The sequence below is a fragment of the Eschrichtius robustus genome, chromosome 2 (genome assembly GCF_028021215.1).
Source record: "Eschrichtius robustus isolate mEscRob2 chromosome 2, mEscRob2.pri, whole genome shotgun sequence".
In the NCBI taxonomy this organism is placed as follows: Eukaryota; Metazoa; Chordata; class Mammalia; order Artiodactyla; family Eschrichtiidae; genus Eschrichtius; species Eschrichtius robustus.
Window position 1 is genome coordinate 151,286,640 of NC_090825.1, and position 19,942 is coordinate 151,306,581.

General features: G+C 38.0%; 1 protein-coding gene across 1 annotated transcript in view; it reads left to right on the forward strand.

Annotated features, from left to right (window-relative positions):
* The window catches only part of LOC137759766 (ELKS/Rab6-interacting/CAST family member 1-like), a 137,516-nt gene extending 118,624 nt beyond the window's left edge, over positions 1-18,892 (forward strand). Inside the window, 2 exon segments of the mRNA XM_068536383.1 lie at positions 10,654-10,797; positions 18,662-18,892. Of these exon segments, the coding sequence (XP_068392484.1) occupies positions 10,654-10,797; positions 18,662-18,707 (190 nt within the window). The 3' untranslated portion in view covers positions 18,708-18,892.
* Positions 18,893-19,942: the final 1,050 nt, after the last annotated feature.

Consider the following 19,942-nt stretch of genomic DNA (forward strand, 5'->3'; position numbering starts at 1 on the left):
GTATATCTTTGATTATATTTTCTAATTTCATAAAGCTACTTGTATTCTCTACTCAAAACAGGAGTAAATAATGGCTGCATATAACTAATCAATAATCAGCCATTTTGTCCAGATTTTCAAATGTGTTGGTGTAAAGCTACCATAGTATTCTTTCGTAATTAAAAAAAAAAATTCTCTCTGTGTTATAGCTAGTCCCACCTCGATCATATTTGCCAAATATTGCTTATTTTATTGGTCTTTCTAAAGAACAAGCTTTTGGTTTTATTTGCCAAGTTTACTGCTTTTCTTCTCTATTTTTGACTTTTCTCTTGATTAATTTTGTCCTTCCACTCTTTTGGATTTACCTTGTTCTTTTTCTACGTCTACTGTCCAATACCTGTAGCTTCAAGAGCCATTTTCAACAACTCAACCAGCTCTGCCAGCTGTGTCACGCCCACTTCATCATATGCCATTAGAACTTAATCTCATACACTGGGTGAAGACTCAGCAGCCTTATTTTGCTTTCAAAATTGTTCTATGGCCTTGGATCCTTCTTCTTCTCCTAAATTACCACTATCATCAGGGAAAATTCTAGTGGGCCTAGAATTCTAGGCTTGCCTTTCCTCCAGTTTCATAATAAAAGAAAAAAACATTTCCACCCTTTTTTTGATGTTGATCGAAAATTTAGCAGCACTTCTTTGCCCTGTATTCAAATCCCGAAATATAAGCAAGCCTTCATGCACACAGGCTCACTGAAATGTCATAATTTTAAACTATGTATGACCTTGAACAGTGACCTTTCCAAATACTCCACACTCTTCCTAGGTGTTCAGAGTTTTTCATTCCTACGTCTTTTACACATGGTCGATTTGTGTCGTAAGTTCTTCCTCCCTCCCACTTCTGAGTATATATCCAAAGGAAACATCATCATTTTTGAAGAGATATCTGTACTCCCACATTCACTGTAGCATTATTCACAAGAGCCAAGGTATGGAAACAACCTAAGTGTCCATAGTAGATTAATGGATAAAGGTAATATGGTATATATATACAATGGAATATTATTCAACCTTAAAAAAGAAGAAAATCCTGTCATTTAAGTCAACATGGATAAAACTGGAGGACACTATGCTAAGTGAAATAAGACAAAGACAAATAGTGCATGATGTCACTTATATGTGGACTCTCAAAAAACAAGGAAATAAATCAACTCTTCCCTCCCTGGACATTTTCCTCAGCAGAGTCTAGCAGCCTCTACTATGAGTCTTATCTTTTTTTTTAATTGTTTGTACCAGATCACAACCCCAGGGAACCTATGTATTTACCAATGTATATCTAGATTATAGTTTACCATTGTTCTTTTTCTTTGTAATTCATTCCTTCCACTTCTGGCATCAGAACCTCCTTTTTCCTTTGGAGGAGTCCTTGTGATTCAGGTAGGCTGTGTGTCTCCTCCCTAGGCTGTGTGACTTGGGGTTGGCTAGACACAGTGTTTTATATATACTCTATATGTCCTAAGTACTTATTTCTCTGTTTTCCATCATTTTCCCTCCAAATTTTAGTGTAGTTATTTTTTAACTGACATTTGTAATCCTTTCTTTTGTTTGACTAAGGTACTGTTCAACCGATCTTCTGAGTGCTTAATTTCAGCTTTTTTAATTCTAGAAGTTTCTTTTGGTTGCATTTCCTCAAATACTTTTTGCTTAAATTGTATATGTTGTCCTTTTTTTAATACATTAATCAGAATTTTAAATAATAGTTTCATTGATATATAATTTACTTTCCATATTATTTAAAGTGTACAATTTAATGTCTTATGCATCTACCACCACCATCAATTTTAGAACTTTCATCCACCCCCCCCAAAAGAAAAAGAATCTATTATAAGTCACTCACTCCCCCATATCTCCAAACCCTAGGCAGCCACTAATATCCTTTGTCTCTACAGATTTGTCTAGACTGGACATTGCATACAAATGGAATCATACGATTACTTAGCATGTTTTCAAAGTTCATGCATGTTGTAGCATGTATCAGTACTTGATTTCTTTTTATGGCTGAATAATAGTCCATGGTGTGGATATTACTATGTTTCATTTATCCATTCACGGTAAATGGCCATTTGGGTTACTTCCACTTTGGGGCTCGTATGAATAATGCTGCTGTGGTTGGGTTTACGTGCAAGTTTTGTATGCAGGTCTAGATTTGTTTTTTAAATTAACAGACTATTTCGGAGCAGTTTCTGGTTTACAGAAAAATTAAGCAGAAAGGACAGAGTTCTCATACTTCCTTACCTCTCACCCTAGTTTCCCCTATTATTAACATCTTACATTAGCGTAATACATTTGTTATAGTTAATGAACCAATATTGATACATTATTACTAACTAATGTCCATGCTTTACTTTAGACCTCACTCTTTGTTTTGTACATTTTATGATTTTTGACAAACGTGCAATAACCTGTATCCACCATTACAGAACCATACACAGGAGTTTCTCTGCCTTTACAATTCCGGGCTTCACCCATCCTTTTCTCCCTCCCCACAACCTCTGGCAACCACTGATCTTTTGACTGTCTCCACACTTTTGCCTTTTCCTAAATTTCATACAGCAATCATATAATATGCACGTAGCCTTTGCAGATTGGCTTTTTTTCCCTTAGCAATATGCATTTAAGCTTCTTCCATGTCTTTTCATGGCTTCATAGCCTTTTCTTTTTAGCGCTGAATGCTATTCCTTTGTACGGAGATACCATAGTTTGTTTATCCATTCACCTATTGAAAAACACCTTGGTTGATTTCAAGTTTTGGCAATTATGAAAGAAACTGTTATAAACATCCATGTGCAGGTTTTTATGGGGACATAACTTTTCAGTTCCTATGGGTAAATACCAAAGAGCATGATTACTAGATCACTGTATGGTAAAAGTATGTTTAGTTCTGTAAGAAACTGCCAAGTATCCTGCTAGCAACACATGAGAATTCCAGTTGTTCTGCATCGTCAACAACTTTGGGATTTCAGTATTTGGATTTTAGCCATTTGAATAGGTGTGTAGTGGTATCTCACTGTTGTTCTAATTGAAAATTCCCTGATGACATGGAATGTGTAGCATCTTTTCATATGCTTATTTGCCATGTGTCTGTTTTCTTTGTTTAATCATAGTTGTTTTGTTTTGTTTTTTAACCGCCTACTAACTCTTGTCCTCCTGTGTCTATTTACATTGTCCTTTTTTTTTTTTTCTTTTTTTGAGCTTTTAATCATTTAGTCTTTTTCCTGGTATGTCCAATTATTTTTTATATTAAAATTGGGCTTAACTTATTTTAGGAAACTATTAAGATACCGCCACATTCTGGATGCTGTTATCGTTCTCTTGAAAAGATTTCCTTTTGCTCATGGCAGACAGTTCTATAGGGACTGGAAACCTTAGTCCATTCTCAGTTTGAGCTCATTCAAAGCTGTTTTTCAGTCTGTGTGAAGGTTGCTCTATTTCTGTCTTGTCCTTCCTCTACGGGTGTTGCCCTTTGGGATTACCATGTGAAAGTTTGGATTCTCCCTATTCCCAACTACCCTTGTATTTGTTAGGCTTTAAATGTAATGGTTCCCCCAGCCCTGTGAGACTAAGGATACGTGTAGCCTGTCATTCCATTAGTTGTTGCTTTTAGCTTGAGCTCTTGCCGTTTGGCTTCTGTGGTTAGTCTTTTGAACTCCTTGGCTTTTCAGTTCCTAGGCTGTATGAGTTGAATCAGCAAATGCCCCAAGGAGAAAAGCTGCGCCAAATGTCAAGCTCTCGTCTGTGTTTCCCTTCTCTCCAGAACTTGGCCCGCATGTCTCGGTGTCTCGCGAACATTCGGATGCCGGTGAACAGATGTTTTCTTACTTTATCCAGGTTTTCTAAAATTTCTTTAGACTTCACCTGATCTTACGTTATTACTGAACTATCATCTCAATTATCCCTAGGAAGAAAATTTACAATTTTATGTTTTATTTTTTTATTTTCTATATTAACTCAGTTTCTGTGAGACCTTTTACCTGATTGTTCAGTCTAGTTCCTGTGTTACCAGTAAGATGGAGATAGGTGGAGGCTAAGAATATTGGGGGGAAAATCACTGATGAATGATAATGTCTCGTTCTTTTTGTTTTTCCTCTCCTTATTTACTCTGGCAGCCTACATTTGCCCTTCTTGATTTGACCCAGTTGCCCAAATAAGCAACCCACTCTGGCAAAGACCTGACTTTACTCTCATAAATGTCTGCATGTTAGGATTAGCTAGATGATGAACACCATGCCGAAGTTCTTTGTGTGACCAGTCAGAATGGCCATCATCAAAAAATCTATAAAGAATGCTGGAGTGGGTGTGGAGAAAAGGGAACTCTCTTGCACTGTTGGTGGGAATGTACACTGATACAGCCACTATGGAGTACAGTATGGAGGTTCCTTAAAAAACGAAAAATAGAACTACCGTACGACCCAGCAATCCCACTACTGGGCATATAAAAAACCATTAAAAAACCATAATTCGAAAAGAGACATGTACCACCATGTTCATTGCAGCACTATTTACAATCGCCAGGGCATGGAAGCAACCTAAGTGTCCATCGACAGATGAATGATAAAGAAGATGTGGCACGTATATACAATGGAATATTCCTCAGCCATAAAAAGAAATGAAATTGAGTTACTTCCAGTGAGGTGGATGGACCTAGAGTCTGTCATACAGAGTGAAGTAAGTCAGAAAGAGAAAAACAAATACCGTATGCTAACACATACATATGGAACCTAAAAAAAAAAAAAAAAATTGTTCTGAAGAACCTAGGGGCAGGACAGGAATAAAGATGCAGACGTAGAGAATGGACTTGAGGAGATGGGGAGGTGGAAGGGTAAGCTAGGATGAAGTGACAGAGTGGCTTGGACATATATACACTACCAAATATAAAACAGATACTAGTGGGAAGCAGCCACATAGCACAGGGAGATCAGCTCGGTGCTTTGTGACCACCCAGAGGGGTGGGGTAGGGAGGGTGGGAGGGAGATGCAAGAGGGAGGAGATATGGGGATATATGTATATGTATAGCTGATTCACTTTGTTATAAAGCAGAAACCAAGTCACCATTGTAAAGCAATTATACTCCAATAAAGATGTCTAAAAAAATGTTAGAGAGTAAAAAAATTCAAAAGAATTGGCCACACTCCTCCAACAGATTCTCTAACATTTAGCAGAAGAGAATTCACACTGAATCTGGTTTATGAGTAAAAGACAAGTCAACTTTAAAGTGGATCACAGATGACAACATTTCTTTTCCATGTGCCTGCTTTGGAGCCATATTTCTGCTGACCACTCAAAAACTTCCTCTTGAGTATTCTGTGATATATTAGAACCAGGAATAAGGGATGTTAGTGCTGGAAGGGTCAGCCGGTGGTCTGCCATTTAATTCACATATCCTTTCTGCACCAGACTCTTTTAAGATCATTGAGTTAGCCTAAGAATTTTGAAGCTGTGGAATTCAAGACAGTACATTACAATCTGCCAATATTACTATTCTCCTGCTCTGACATTCTCCACTGATGGACAGATGAAGGAGAAGGAAGGGCAGTCACCAGTAACTGAGAGTAAATGAAACTGGAATATTATAATTCAGTTATCATTTGAGTGACTGAATTGGCTGGCAGAGTGTTCTCCAGTTAAGGGTGAGGAAAGATTAATTCTGCACATGACACCACTACTGTATTTATACAAGTCTACTGGGACAGTTGTTTGCCTTGAATTGTTTTCTTCATTCATTTCGGTCAGACAGTTGTGTTGACTGATTTTCCTTTCTGATGTATGAAATGGCTGTTTGACTGAATTTACCATTTATTTTCCACTAATGCACTGTAACAACAATACATTAGTCAAATTGGATTGGCAGGTATGAAAATGTTTACCCCAGAACTAGACAGAAATATAATATTGCCTTCTACAGAAATGTAAGTCATATGCCCTGGATTTGGGGGAAATGTTCCAATTTTAACTATTTTGCCACTTTTCAAACATGTAGGGTCACTGATCCCATAGTAAAAATAAGAAGATCTGTGAAGTCCAGATAAAAATAGTTTTGTGTCACTCTGACAATCACATAACACAAAAGAAAAAACTATTATGAGATAAATTTTACTGAGTTTCATACTTATCAAGAGGTGTTTCTCTGTAAACTTCTGAGTCTTATTCTACAAGTTCTTTAGGAACAAACATTTCAAATATATTCATAGAAAACCCTCTTTATTTATAATTTCATTCTTCCAATGTTTATAGTTACTATGACAGGCCATTTCTCCATGTCCCATCCCATGATTCTCTGCTCCCATTGAACATTTGGAAATTGGTGGCATGAGCAGGAAAGTAAAGCAGTTTTTGAGATTATTGAATAATGTTGATGTTATAAAGACTGCTTTCTTCCACAGTTGACAAACTTATTATGGTACCAATGGTTGGATACTACTCTTAGAGATGAAAAAGGTCTTAAGGAATCTTCCATATTCCATTCACCAATCTGTGTTCTTGTTCAAAGCAAAATTAATTCCTTTCAAAATTAACATATTAGCTTAATAATAATTTTTTTTTAATTTTTATTTATTTATTTATTTATTTTTGGCTGTGTTGGGTCTTCGTTTCTGTGCGAGGGTTTTCTCTAGTTGCGGCAAGTGGGGACCACTCTTCATCGCGGTGCGCGGGCCTCTCACTGTCGCGGCCTCTCTTGTTGCGCAGCCTCTGAGCACAGGCTCCAGATGCGCAGGCTCAGTAGTTGTGGCTCACGGGCCTAGTTGCTCCGTGGCATGTGGGATCTTCCCAGACCAGGGCTCAAACCCGTGTCCCCTGCATTGGCAGGCAGATTCTCAACCACTGCGCCACCAGGGAAGCCCTTAATAATAATTTTTAATCTTACAATAATCTATCTGTGAGAATGGGAATTTTTGGTGGGAAAAAGTGACAGAAGATGGGACAAGAAGAGAATTCATAGAAAGACAAAACAGAATTTTTTAAATGGTGGGTACGAACTTCTGTTTCCAACTATATCAGTTTACCTTAGGAAAACATACTAGAAAGGCCAGATAAATCATAAGCAACATTTGACTGTGAGCGTTAGAAAGCTACTGAGGTAGCCATGACCTAGAAGAGTAAAATAGAGAAAGAAACTCACTGAAGTGAGAACAATATTCTGCACATGCTTTTCTAGCCCAGTCATTTAGAAACTACCGATGAAGAGCAAAAGTCTGAGAAACCAAATGTGACTCCTAAGAGGTAGAAAAGCCAGTAGATCTTAGGACAATGTCATAGGACTAAGGAAACCAGAGTTGGAATTGAGAAATAACAAGGCAGCTAGAATTTTAAGGACCAAAATCACAGAGAGAGTAAAGATTCAGAGAACTGAGCTGGATTCAGCAACAGTGTTCCCTTGCAGTATTTTCCATGTATAAATAGGTAGACAAGGCAAGATGCTAAGAAGTCAAACAAAAGCTAACTGAAGTCAAAGCAAAGACTTAGTTGGCTCATAATGCTGAAGAGACAAAACTGGGGTTCAGAACCTATGAAAGATTTCTGGCCCAATGGAAAACTAATGAACTAGGACATTGAAAGTCTCTACATATGTGTGTGGGTGTGTGTGGGTGTGTGTGTCTCTGTGTTAGGAAGGTTGATGCAACATCTACATTGAACCTGATAAAGAAGGAAAATGAGTATGAAGTTGGTCCAGTGACTGAGGTGATCTTCCCCTCTGCTCCCTACCTAAGAATAGGAAATTCTCTCCTCAAGAAAATACAGTTGACCCCTTGAACAATGTAGGGGTTAGAGACGCTGACTCCCTGTGCAGTCAAAAATCCACATATAACTTTATGGTCGGCCCTTCTTATCTGTGGTTCTGAATCTGAGGATTCAACCAACCACAGATCATGTAGTACTGTATTACTTAGGGAAAAAAAAATCCATGTATAAGTGGATCTGTGCAGTTCAAACCCAGGTTGTTCAAAGGGCAACTGTAATGTCATTCAGATTCTCTACAACTTGTCATATCCCAAGTCTGGTATTCATTCACTGAAGAACCACCAAGACTACCAAGAAAAGGAGAATTAAATGAATAAAAAACAAAACAGAATCAGAATCATAGATGACCTAAACATTAAAGTTCATACATATTTTGGTAAATGTTATCAAGTTCAAGAAAATAGATGACAAGGTGGAGAATTTAACTTGACAACTAGAAACTAGGAACTGATTGAAGTTGAACTGATAGAAATAAAAATTATACGAAATTTAAAACTCGGTAGTGGATTGGACACAGGTAAAGAGAGGTAAGTGAACTGGAAGATAGAGTAGTAAAAATATTAAGACTAAAGCATGGGAAACGAAAAGAATAAGAAGTACACAAAAGCGCATTTGAGACATATGGGCCACAGGAAACATTTTTATCATACGTGTAAACTAGAGTCCAAAGAAAAAAGGAGAGAGAGATTGGGATGAAAACAATATTTCAGAAATAACAGCTGAGAGTTCTCTAAAACTAAAAAGAATATATGGAGCCATACATTCAATAAGCACTAAAAAAAATGCAGCAAGAATAAATACAAAGAAAACCACACCTAAGATCACCACAGTACAATTCATGAATAACAAAGAAAAACATGACATCTTAAAAGCAGCCCCAGGAAAAAGAGAGAGATTCCTTTCAAAGGAACAGGATTAAGATTACAGCTTACTTCTCAACGAAACTGATTGGATGCTAGGAAATAATGGAATAACATTTTTAAGTGCTAAAGAAAAGAGCTGCCCATTGGGAATTCTAGAGGCAGAGAAAATGTTGTTTGGAAGGAAAGATGAAATAAGGAAATTTGCAGACAAACAAAATTTAGAAAATATGTTCTCATCAGAACCGACTGAATTAAATTATAAAGGGAGACCCGCAGGCAGAAGGAAGGTTATCACAGATGAAAATACGGACTTTATAAAGAATTATGTATAACAGAAAGGATAAATAAGTGGATAAACCTAAATAAAATCTAACTGCACAAAAGAGTAATAATAAAATATATCAAAACTTAGAATGCATTAAAAACAAATGGAAGAGGAAAAAAGTAGTCAAAGAAATTTAAGATCTCAGCATTGCTTGAGAAGCAGTAAAAAAGCTAGTAAGTCATGGTACATGTGTAACTGCTACTTATGTAAAAATAACAAGCTAATACAAGGGAAAATGGAATTTGAAGAAATCTAAAAGGAAGAAAGAAGAGCAAAAGGAACATAACAAGGTGGGACAAATAGTAAACAAGGAGTAAACGGTCTATAAGAAAATACATTAGGGCTTCCCTGGTGGCGCAGTGGTTGAGGGTCCTCCTGTCAATGCAGGGAACACGGGTTCGAGCCCTGGCCTGGGAAGATCCCACATGCCACGGAGCAACTAGGCCCGTGAGCCACAGCTACTGAGCCCGCGCGTCTGGAGCCTGTGCTCCGCAACAAGAGAGGCCGCGACAGTGAGAGGCCCGCGCACCGCGATGAAGAGTGGCCCCCGCTCGCCACAACTAGAGAAAGCCCTCGCACAGAAACGAAGACCCAACACAGCCATAAATAAATAAATAAATAAATAAATAAATAAATAAAATTTAAAAAAAAAAAAAGAAAATACATTAACTGTAAATACTCAAATTAAAGGACAAGGATTATTGGAACAAACAAAAAACCTAATTCTATGCCACTTACAAGAGACAAGAGTCAGACTGTAAATTAAAGGATTCAAAAATTATGTCATAACAACAATAAATACAATTGAAGATTTTTTTTAATGTTAACACAGATTTGAAAGCCAAAATTATCACTGGCGATGAGGCAGGATAATAAAACCCACTGTTAACTTTACAAGGAATATATTATATATCTAAACTTCAATGCAATATATGAAGGGAAATTCCAAAAAACTAAGTCGAAATAGAAAAATCTAAATTACCTAGATCAGTAACATAGAACCACAACAACAAATCAGCAGATGATAGAAGATCTGAATACCGTCATTAAAAACTCTGGCCTAAATTTACATAAAACCCTGCACCAGCAATGATGGAATATATATATTACGCAGAAATTTTTAGGTGCACGTGGCACATTTATAAAACTGACTATATGCTGGTTATAAAACAAGACTCCGAATAAGCAAGAAATTTAAAAATATATAACCAATATTTTACCAAATAGTTGGATATTAAAAACATACTTCTGATCATTATGTAGGTCAAAGATAAAGTTGCAATGGGAATTAGAATTTTATTAATTGAATGATAATGAAAATATGCCATAACAAAACCTGTGGGTCGCAAATAAAGCTGTGGTCACAGAGAAGTTTATGTATTGAAATTATATTCTCTGAATGTAAGAGGGAAAGGAATAAAGCAACTAGAAGATAACCTATCACCCTGAGGTAGGCAGCTCCTGAACTGTACCTGGTGGGGAAGGCAGGGCAGAACTTCAGGAGGCCAGCTGAGAGCACGGTGAACACCATGTCAGGAGCAGTCTCCAAGAAAGAGCATTTAATGTACAAAGGGATGACTAAAATATATTTAAGAGCTAGCACCCTGACTCCTCTTAAGGATGACTTACGTTGCCGGGGAAAAAATAAGAAGTGCTCGATGTAGAAGGTGAATAACTTTATAATTCCCAGGAGGATCGTGGTACCAGGACCGCAGAATGAAGAACTTGGAGTCCCCGTGGCTAATCCAGCGGAGGGAAAAGGAGAAACACAGACGGGAGAGAAAATAAAGGGAACCCTTGGTGCAGTTTGGTGCTGCTGCAGGCCCAAGTCCAGGTATGTGCTCTCTAGCTCCACATCTTAAATAAAAGCCACCATGTTCCTCAGGCTTTCAGGTACTTAGAATTTCTCTTTAGAACCTGAAAATGGGGTCAGGTTTCCTGTCTGCATTGCTACAGTACAAAATAGAGGCAGGATGCCTGAAATAGTTCTCCATCTGGCAGAGGAGGCCTTGAAGCTGTGAGCCACTCACTGCGAACCAGCAGGACATGAAGGATTCTTGAGCAGATCTGAAGCTACTGGGAGGCCTTTCAGGAGTTAAATCCCATAGTAAATACTGTACCTTCAATGGCCCCTTCTCCCTCTCTGTCCAGTCTTCCTCCACGCGCGTGGGGGCCCAAAGGGGTTAAATGAGCACTCTTTGACTTGTACTTGGTGGTCCCAGAACTTGACTTGGGCTTGGAGACTTCCATGAAAAGTCTGCCTTCCATCTGCTGGCTTGCGTTTCTTGGTCTCTCTGCTCCAGGCTAATTCCTTCAACCTGCTTTTTCCATTTCTGCCAATACTCCCCCTCTCCAGACCTTCCTAATGCTCTTCTGGGGCGGGAGGAGGCTTACTGAGGGCAATGTGTATTTCTAGAGGGAGAGGTGACCACATGACTTCACAGTGCTCGTCCCCTTGATTATTCAGTTTCTGTCTGGATTAGTCGTGGGTGTTTGTGCACCCCAGCCTCCCCCCCAGGAGGCTTTAGAACACTGTCCTTATCTCAGCACTGAGCCTCTCTCTAGCCTCCTTCCCTCTCTCTCCTTACCCACCTTTACCCACAGACTCGCAGGCTTTCTGGACCTCTGAGGAACATAAGCACTTCACAGAACCTCTGCTACAGAACCAAACATATTGAAATGACTCTTTACGAAGATATTGAAACAACAGAAAAAGAAGACATGACGATTGTTTCTCCTGAGGGTTCAGTTACCTAGGGGGCCTTTAGCAAACTTTGATCGATACATCTGACCCTTCCTTCCTTGGCAATAGTTGATCACACTGTGAGGAAAACAAGTTAGAGAATGGAAAAATAATATTTGGATTTCAACGAAATAATAAAAATGCAGGGAGTATCTTTGACTTTTGCAAGGTGAGAAGAGAGTTTACATTTTGATTATTTGATGGCAGGAATCCCTTTTAAAACAGGGCCAGTCTGCATGATGCATTTAAAAATCAACCTTTTCAAATATAGCCATAACCCCCACAAGATTTCTTGATTCCTCTGGGGTCAGATAAACCATCACATTTCACAGTGGTGCCCTGTACATGAAAGTGATAAACATAATCTGGAAGCACAGCAGTGACTAAAAATATGGAGCTGGCAGCCATTCGCTGAAATGATTTTTTGCTTTTAATTCATTGCATAAAATGCTCATGTCCAAATTCAGGCAGGTGGATCTTACCAACCATCAAGAGCTTCAACCCTGCTAACAGTTAAGTATGCACTTTTAAACCCTACTTTGACTGCTCCAGAAACTTACTGGGTTTCTTTAATGCCTCTGTTACTATTTCCTTTGTGTCATTTTGTTTTTCTTTCAAAACATAGCTGTGTGACCTTGGGGAAGTTATATTATTTCCTTGAGACTTGGTTGCCTTCTCTGTGAATATCTGGGTATAATTTTAGTATTGCCCAATAGAATTTTCAGTGATAATGAAAATATTCTATATCTGTACCATGCAATGCAGTACTCAATAGCTACATGGAGCTAATAAACATCTTTGAAATATGGCAAATGCAACTGAGGAACTGAATTTTTAATCTTATTTTTAAATTTGTTTAAATATAAATAATGCCACGCGGCTAGCTAGCATCTGTTGACAGTACAGATCTACATAATATTTTAAGGACACTCTCCACTCAAAAACTCTACCATTCATTAACTCAGCCTAAATATTTTTGCCCTCGGACAAACAGAAAATAATTTATGCTTCCCTTGAAATTATCTGTCAAGACCTTTATCAGTTTGGGGTCCTTCTATTCTTAAAATTGACTTTGCTTTATGAAACTTTAATAATGTTGGAGTTTCCTGCCCTTGGTACCACCTTTGTGATGATGGGAAATATTGTGGATGATCAAGGACCATTTCAAGAGATCATGGAGAGAAACCTCCTCCTGGATTTAATTTCATTATGAGGATGTCAAAATGCTAAATTACTTAAAATAAAACCCATACCGTTTTTATGCTAAGTTATATTCTACATGTAGCTGGAAAAATGTTAAAAATATTTTTAAAGAACTGCACATCTATTTTTGAAGCTGATTTGGCTGTTCAAGGCTTGCTAGCACTTTATCCATCTCAGTACTATTTCACTTCGTAAACAAATGCAGTTGCCATAATTGCTGCATATGTGTCTGTGTGTGTTCCCTTCTAGGTGATATGTTTTTGAAGTTGGAAACTATACTTATATCACAGCCCCTATGTAGAGCACAATATCCATTGCTAATTCAGATTGTGTTTTAAGATATGAGACAAAATTTAAGACTTTTATTATAGTCATAAACATCTAGCAAACCAACCAGAAAATAAAAGCTAATTTTCAATTGGTTGGCCAAGAACAAAAAAGAGAGGAATACCTAGTGCAAAACCATATCTCTAATAACTACTGTTGGATTTAGAGCACACACATGCTAATAAACTTACTTTAAAATAACTTCTTATCAAAGATTTGAGGTTGGACCTGAAAAATTATATCAGAAGTGAAAGTAATCATGTGGTCTGACCAGCCTGGATCATACAAAGTAAGTGTATACTATATATAAAATAGATAAAACTACGAGGTCCTACTGTGTAGCGCAGGCAACTATATTCAATACCTTGTAATAACCTGTAATGGAAAAGGATCTGAAAAAGAAATACATATATCTGAATCACTTGGCTGTACACCTGAAACACAACATTGTCAGTCAACTATACTTCAAGTAAAACAAAACAGAACAAAGTAAGTGTAAAGGGAAGTATAGTTTTATAAATTCACCTCTGATATCCAATGGACCAACTGAAAGACAAGAGAAACTACAACTTTCTAGGAGACAGGACACGGCCAGCAAACTAGGCCGTTACCCTCGGTAACGGTCATACCTGCCAAAAAATATACAGACTAGCCTGCATTCATGAATACATAGGAATTCTTCATTTATCTGGCAATGAGGTATTGTATGTTAGGAGAAGTTTCTTTTAAATGGCAAATTTAAGAGGAGTTATTTTAACCTTCACTCGGTAATTTTTTTCTAAAATTAAGAAATGTATCCACTGGCGTATCTAATATTTCCTTGATAACTCGGGGTCATCAGTTCAATCAACATTTGCATGAATAATGCGAATGGAAACAAGACAGGCATGCTTACTGAGACTGAAAATGACATAGCACTGGCTGGAATAACTGATGAGACAGCAAGAAAAAAGCAAAAATGAAAACAAACCGTGATCAAGAAACAATCAGTCAAGTTCTGACTTTCTGTACGTAGTTTCAAAAAGCGATACCACAAATCCCAGCGAGAGACTCCAGCATCATTAGCTGTCTTTCTCCTTTGTTTCCACCTTCCTTTCCTTTTCCTTCTACCCTAGATTGTTCCAGGAAGTGTTTATAGTTGCTCGCAAGACAAATTCTAATACTTGCTTTCTCTCACGCAAACTTCACCGTATGTCCATGTGATAAAACAGTGTGGAGGTAAAAGACAATTCATCACAGGGACATCTCCTATGAAAAGAAAATTAGAAACTAGCTTCTAAACATGCAGAGAGAAGGGCGTGGTGTCAGGCACTAATTTCCTTGCGAATTCCTCTCCCTTTCTAATAGACGTTCTTATTTACCCAGATCCCTTTTTATTGGTGTCCTATTCCAGACTGCTCCACTCCGCCCATCCTCATCCTGTAAAATACATTCACACTCTTTTGTGACCCTACTTATTTGCCCATTAGATAATCAATCAGAGAACTGTCGGAATTAAATAGAGAGAGAAATTAAAACACTGGAGTCACTTGGAGGGTTTAAGCAGCTCCACCAGAAAATACCGGGCATGGATTTAAAGAGGCTGCACGGGACTTGCGCTTGCCCAAGTTCTTTCTCAAGAAGTATCTGAAATAAGCCTAAATTCAGAGTTAATCAGATTGGCCTGCTTTCTCAGGTGGACTGGAATTCATTGCTCTTTCCCCTCAACTCCCTGACGTCAGTGGCACTTTCTGGAGATGAGGTGGACTTCTCTGCCTACTGCAGAAGCTCAGTTCCCCCCGGGCCCACTCCCTGTCTGAAATCCCACACTTGAGGCCAGATGCCAGCCTTCCCAGAACATTCGTGGTCTCCTTTCAGTTTTTGAACTGCTCAGATTGAGTCCCTGTAGACTCTTTCTCAGCCTGAAACCTGATCTTCAACCCCTTTCCCTGACCTCGATGGTTACCTTCCTACTTTACGCCTCAGGTGCTTTAGCCATAAAATGATATATTTGCCCTTAATTCTAAAGTCTTCTTTCTAAAGCTCTACAATGTGGTGGCTCCTTGAAAATGTTTCTCTTGCTGGTTTGAATTCTGTAGAGAATTAAAACCACAGCTACTCTAAAAGACAGTAAGTTACGTTGGATAAGGAAAGTGTGCTTTTGTAGTTAGAGTAACAGGGATGGAAGACGACTTAGTATGTTTTAAGATACTCCTAATCCATTCTCATGAGAGTCAGGGGAAGAGAGTTAATACCAAACGATTGTGACAAATTAAGTTCACCAAGATGTAGCTGATCAGTTACTACTTGAATAAGCCACACATATCCAATTCAAGTTTTCCTTTATTTTTCTGAGAAGGGATCCCAGTGAACTGAGTCCCATGTTCAGTAACTCCACGTTCAATGGCTTAGTCTTTAAAAACTCTTATGTTGCTGGAAGAAGAAATATTGCCCATCAGTCCTAATTGATGTTTAGCTATCACACACATTTGAAGTAAATTTATTACTTTGCCTGATCTCAGTGTAATACATTCCAAAGGGGCAAAGAGCACACGAAAATTTATGGAGTCTCCATCTTCTACACTAAAGTGTGCAATAAATTACATATTATTTGGCCGTGAAATTCACAAGCCATAGGAACCACACCATTAGCAATGTATACAGTGGTCAACAGCAGGTAATGATAATGATATAAAACAAAATAGACTGTGTATGTTGGCACTGCTGCCAATAAAGCAATCATTAAATGCTTTCATACGCATCTACGTACGCTAGGTAAGCTCTTTGAGGGCTATTGCTGTGAATTCGACATACCTGTCAGGATATTATAGCCCAGTTTCTATGGCCTGTGTTCAAAGACGCTGAGAAAGGGTTCCTGTGGGTAAATTCAGACCTTTTCTCAATATAGAATTTGGTCAACATGCATTCTGAACAGCAACATTTCACACTGCTTTCAATTTTCCTACACTAATTGCCACCTCAACAAATGCAGGATTAAGTATAATGGATTTTAAGAAGTTAGGAAGGAAAGATGGAAGAAGAGAAGGAAGGTAGAAAAAAGGTGGGTACGGAGTACTTCAACATTTATGTAAAGAGTGGACCTAAAACTAACCTGAGGTTACCCTCAACTATTAGCATATGCTATAGAAACTTAAATGAAAAAAAGTTTAAAAACCTGCAAGGGAAACTCAAAGAGTCTTTGTTTTTTTTACTTTACTGCATATACACGTCCATCTTAAATAGTCTATATGCTTATATCCAATAAGAGAGCATTGTTTTGCAAGGCTATTTGGGTTCTATCAGCATGTAAAGGTCGGACAACTCAACTTGAGCAGAGTTAGCCTTCAGGTGAATAATTGCTTCTTTCAGGTTGTGAGCATTTGATATTTCCAGAAATGTTTCCCAAAAAATTAAAACTAAAAGAGTCCTAGGACAGCGTCCTTTAGAAGTTTTATAGTATCAAGGTTTTTGGAGGAAGAGTATCCTTGTCGATTATCAACACAATGATTCCAAGCAGGTCAATTTATGCTGAGAATATTACATAACGGAACCCACTTCACCTCCAGTATACTGACAATGATCTTCCTTACTTCAACCTTGTGCTTCTTAGTAAAGTTGAAAATACTGAGCCAAGAACAGACAGTGACAATGCCAGAGACCCGGATGTACCTGTAGGTGCCTTCAGACAAAATCAGCCACCCAGGCTAAAGTCCTGGTTTAAAACATCCCAACATCAATGAATCTCAAAAACCGTATGCTGAGCAAGTGAAGCCAGATCAAAAGGGCACCTACTGTAGTATTCAACTGACATGAAATTCTAAACTGGGCAAAATTCATCTCGAAAGATAAAAAACAGATCAGTGGTTGCCTTGGGGTGGGAGATGGGGATACTTTTGCAAAAGCCTAGGAGGAAACTTTCTCGGCTTTTAGAATTGTTATCTATCTTTATGGGGGTGGTAGTTACACAAATGTATACATTAATTAACAGTCACTGAACCGTTAGCTAAAAATGTCTGCATTTTGTTGTATGCAAATGATACCTTAGTAAGGTTGACTACAAAATGAACCCAAAACAAAACACAGCAGAAGAAAAACCTCTCAAGACCTCAAAGGAAATACACTGTTTTCTTCCAGGGTACCAGATTGGAAATAAGGCATTGGTCTGCTCTACCCTCAGATTATCCCTAGGATTATGTAGTCTATTTTAAAGCACTAGAGTCCCCTGTCAGAAAAACTCACCCCATGTTTACTTACTTTGATTTCTTCTCTGCCTCTTCTCCCAACACAGTGAAGTCATTTACGGAAGAAAACCCAGCTTTTTCCAACTTTGCATCATCACATATTCTTTCCAAAGCTATTATTTATGGAATAAAATTTGGCTACACTTTGTAAAAATCTAGCTTTTTGAGCCTTACAAATCTTAACGGGTAACCTACTGCCTCCATTGGAATTTGGGGAAAAAATTATTTTGCAAATGAATAGCTGAGATTTGACATTTTTGTTTTTTTGTGATTTTCTCTTCCCCTAAGAGAGAGGTGAGTAGGCATGAGAAACACATACATAAAGAAAAAAAAAATTACCTTGCTGCCTTTGCATGGTTATAATTTATAGGAGGCCCTCTTCAACAATAATCTATCATCAGAATCAATAAAATATAATCTCCATGAAGGCCAGGCCAGGATATTTGTCTCTTTTTCAGCAGATTGCAATACAAACCACATTCGTGGATACGCTTCGTGATGATCTTTGTAATACTGTAACGGTTGACCATTTCCTCATGCCTTTTCACCTTAACGTAAACCTGCTTTTTCACTAATGACCTCACATTTCCTTCTCTATCACTTGGTTGTCGGCCTCTTTTCCAACTCCAACTCCAACTCCAACTCGCATTTCACTCTGGAACCAAAGGAAGACTCACACCTTCCTGCTTTTTAGTGATACCTCACGGTCATTACCGTATTGCGATCACCCTGAAGAATAGCCAGACAGTTGTTATTTCAGAGCCATCTGACAGTGTGTAGCTCTAAAAATTAACTAAGGACCGCACTTGTCAAAAATATCCTAGGTTAAGATTTTGGTAATACAGCAACAGTAATTCCGAAGTCATTTATGACAATCAGCGTGGGAAGCACCCTCCTTCGGGAAGATCCTTTGCCATACAATACTCTTTCCCTGTCAGGTGATAAGGAAGCATGGCCGTGCAAAGTAACCCTTTGTGGAAAGAAATACGTGGCTTCAAGAAGGCTTGAAGTTCATAGGTTTTTCTTGAATTAGATTCCCCATTAATTACTTTAGCCACAAAGAGGTAATTATCAGAATTACGTAAGCGATTAAGGAGCTGCTACTCCACATTCTTTCAGCTTGTTGACCTTTCTCACCTTATTTCATGTGGCTATCTGAAACATCCGTGATTTCCATGTCTGTCTTTCTTTTGTTTTTTTAACAGATTTGTGTGTGTGTGTCCCCCCATGATGAAAACTTCATTAAAATAAAATCTCATGAATAGACTCTTAAGAAGCAGAGTCTACTTGAAGTCCTGGGAAACGTGAAAGCACTAATATTCATGGACAACTCTACACTCTGAAAGTTACTGCAAATTTTGTTGATCTCTGTTTTGTCTAGGAGTTTTTCAGATTTTCTACCATGATCATTTGTTAGTTTTATCATTACATAATAAAGGCATTACATCATACAATCTTTTGTTATCCATTGCAGTCTTAAAACTATTCCTTTCCTTGTCCTCAGCAGATATGTCATAGATCATTAGTACACAAGCAAACACTTTCAACGTAACAGTACTTTATAGTGAGAAGAACTATACTGAGCTATCTCTATCCTAAGACAATGCACTAGAAAAGCACTGGAATTCTTAAGCACTAGGAATACAGAGACGATCAAGGGGCAAGTTCCTTGCCTTCGAGTATACATAATCATTATAGCAAATGCTTAAATAGCACTTAGTATATAACTCACCACAGCAGTCTTATTATACTCCTTTTTAATAGGTGAGCAGAGGAAGCCACAGGGAAGTCATAGGGTAAAGCCAGAATTTGAACCTACGTAGACTAGTACCCCCTCCACGGCTTTAACTACTACGTTAAAATATATATATATGAAAGTTTTAGTTTATATGTATATATAACTCCAAGTATTCCAAAGTTACAAAACACTTATCTACCAAAACTCAGAAAGGAGCACACAAACTTGCATAGAAAATAAACATGTAAAAGTTCATAAATAAACCACAATATAACCTGCTCCACATAATATACGGACTGCAGTGTCCTGGGCCTCTCCCATCCGTAGGTAGCCGGAAATTACAACAAAATAATACTTTTCACCTTTGGAAGCCACACCATCTCTCATACCAACCAACCAATTACTTGCTTAGAGAGAAGAGGAAATTAACCTGAATATCATAAATATATATATATATAGCATTACTGATGTAGAATCATTGTTTAAAGACAATAACTTCAATAGCAGAAGGAACTTTACCATTGCAGGCTTCAGATTAACTCTATATTTCTCAGATTTCGTGCTAAATCATAAAATGCCATATTGTGTCTGAAGCTATATTTTCAATACTCCATTTTCTTAAATGGACTAGCAAAGCAGTAAATACTGAGGAACATTTTGGCTCCCAAATCCTAAAGCCATTCTGATTATGCCTGGGTGATCATGGGGACATCATTGGAACTACCAGAGGACTGGCCGAGATACCAGT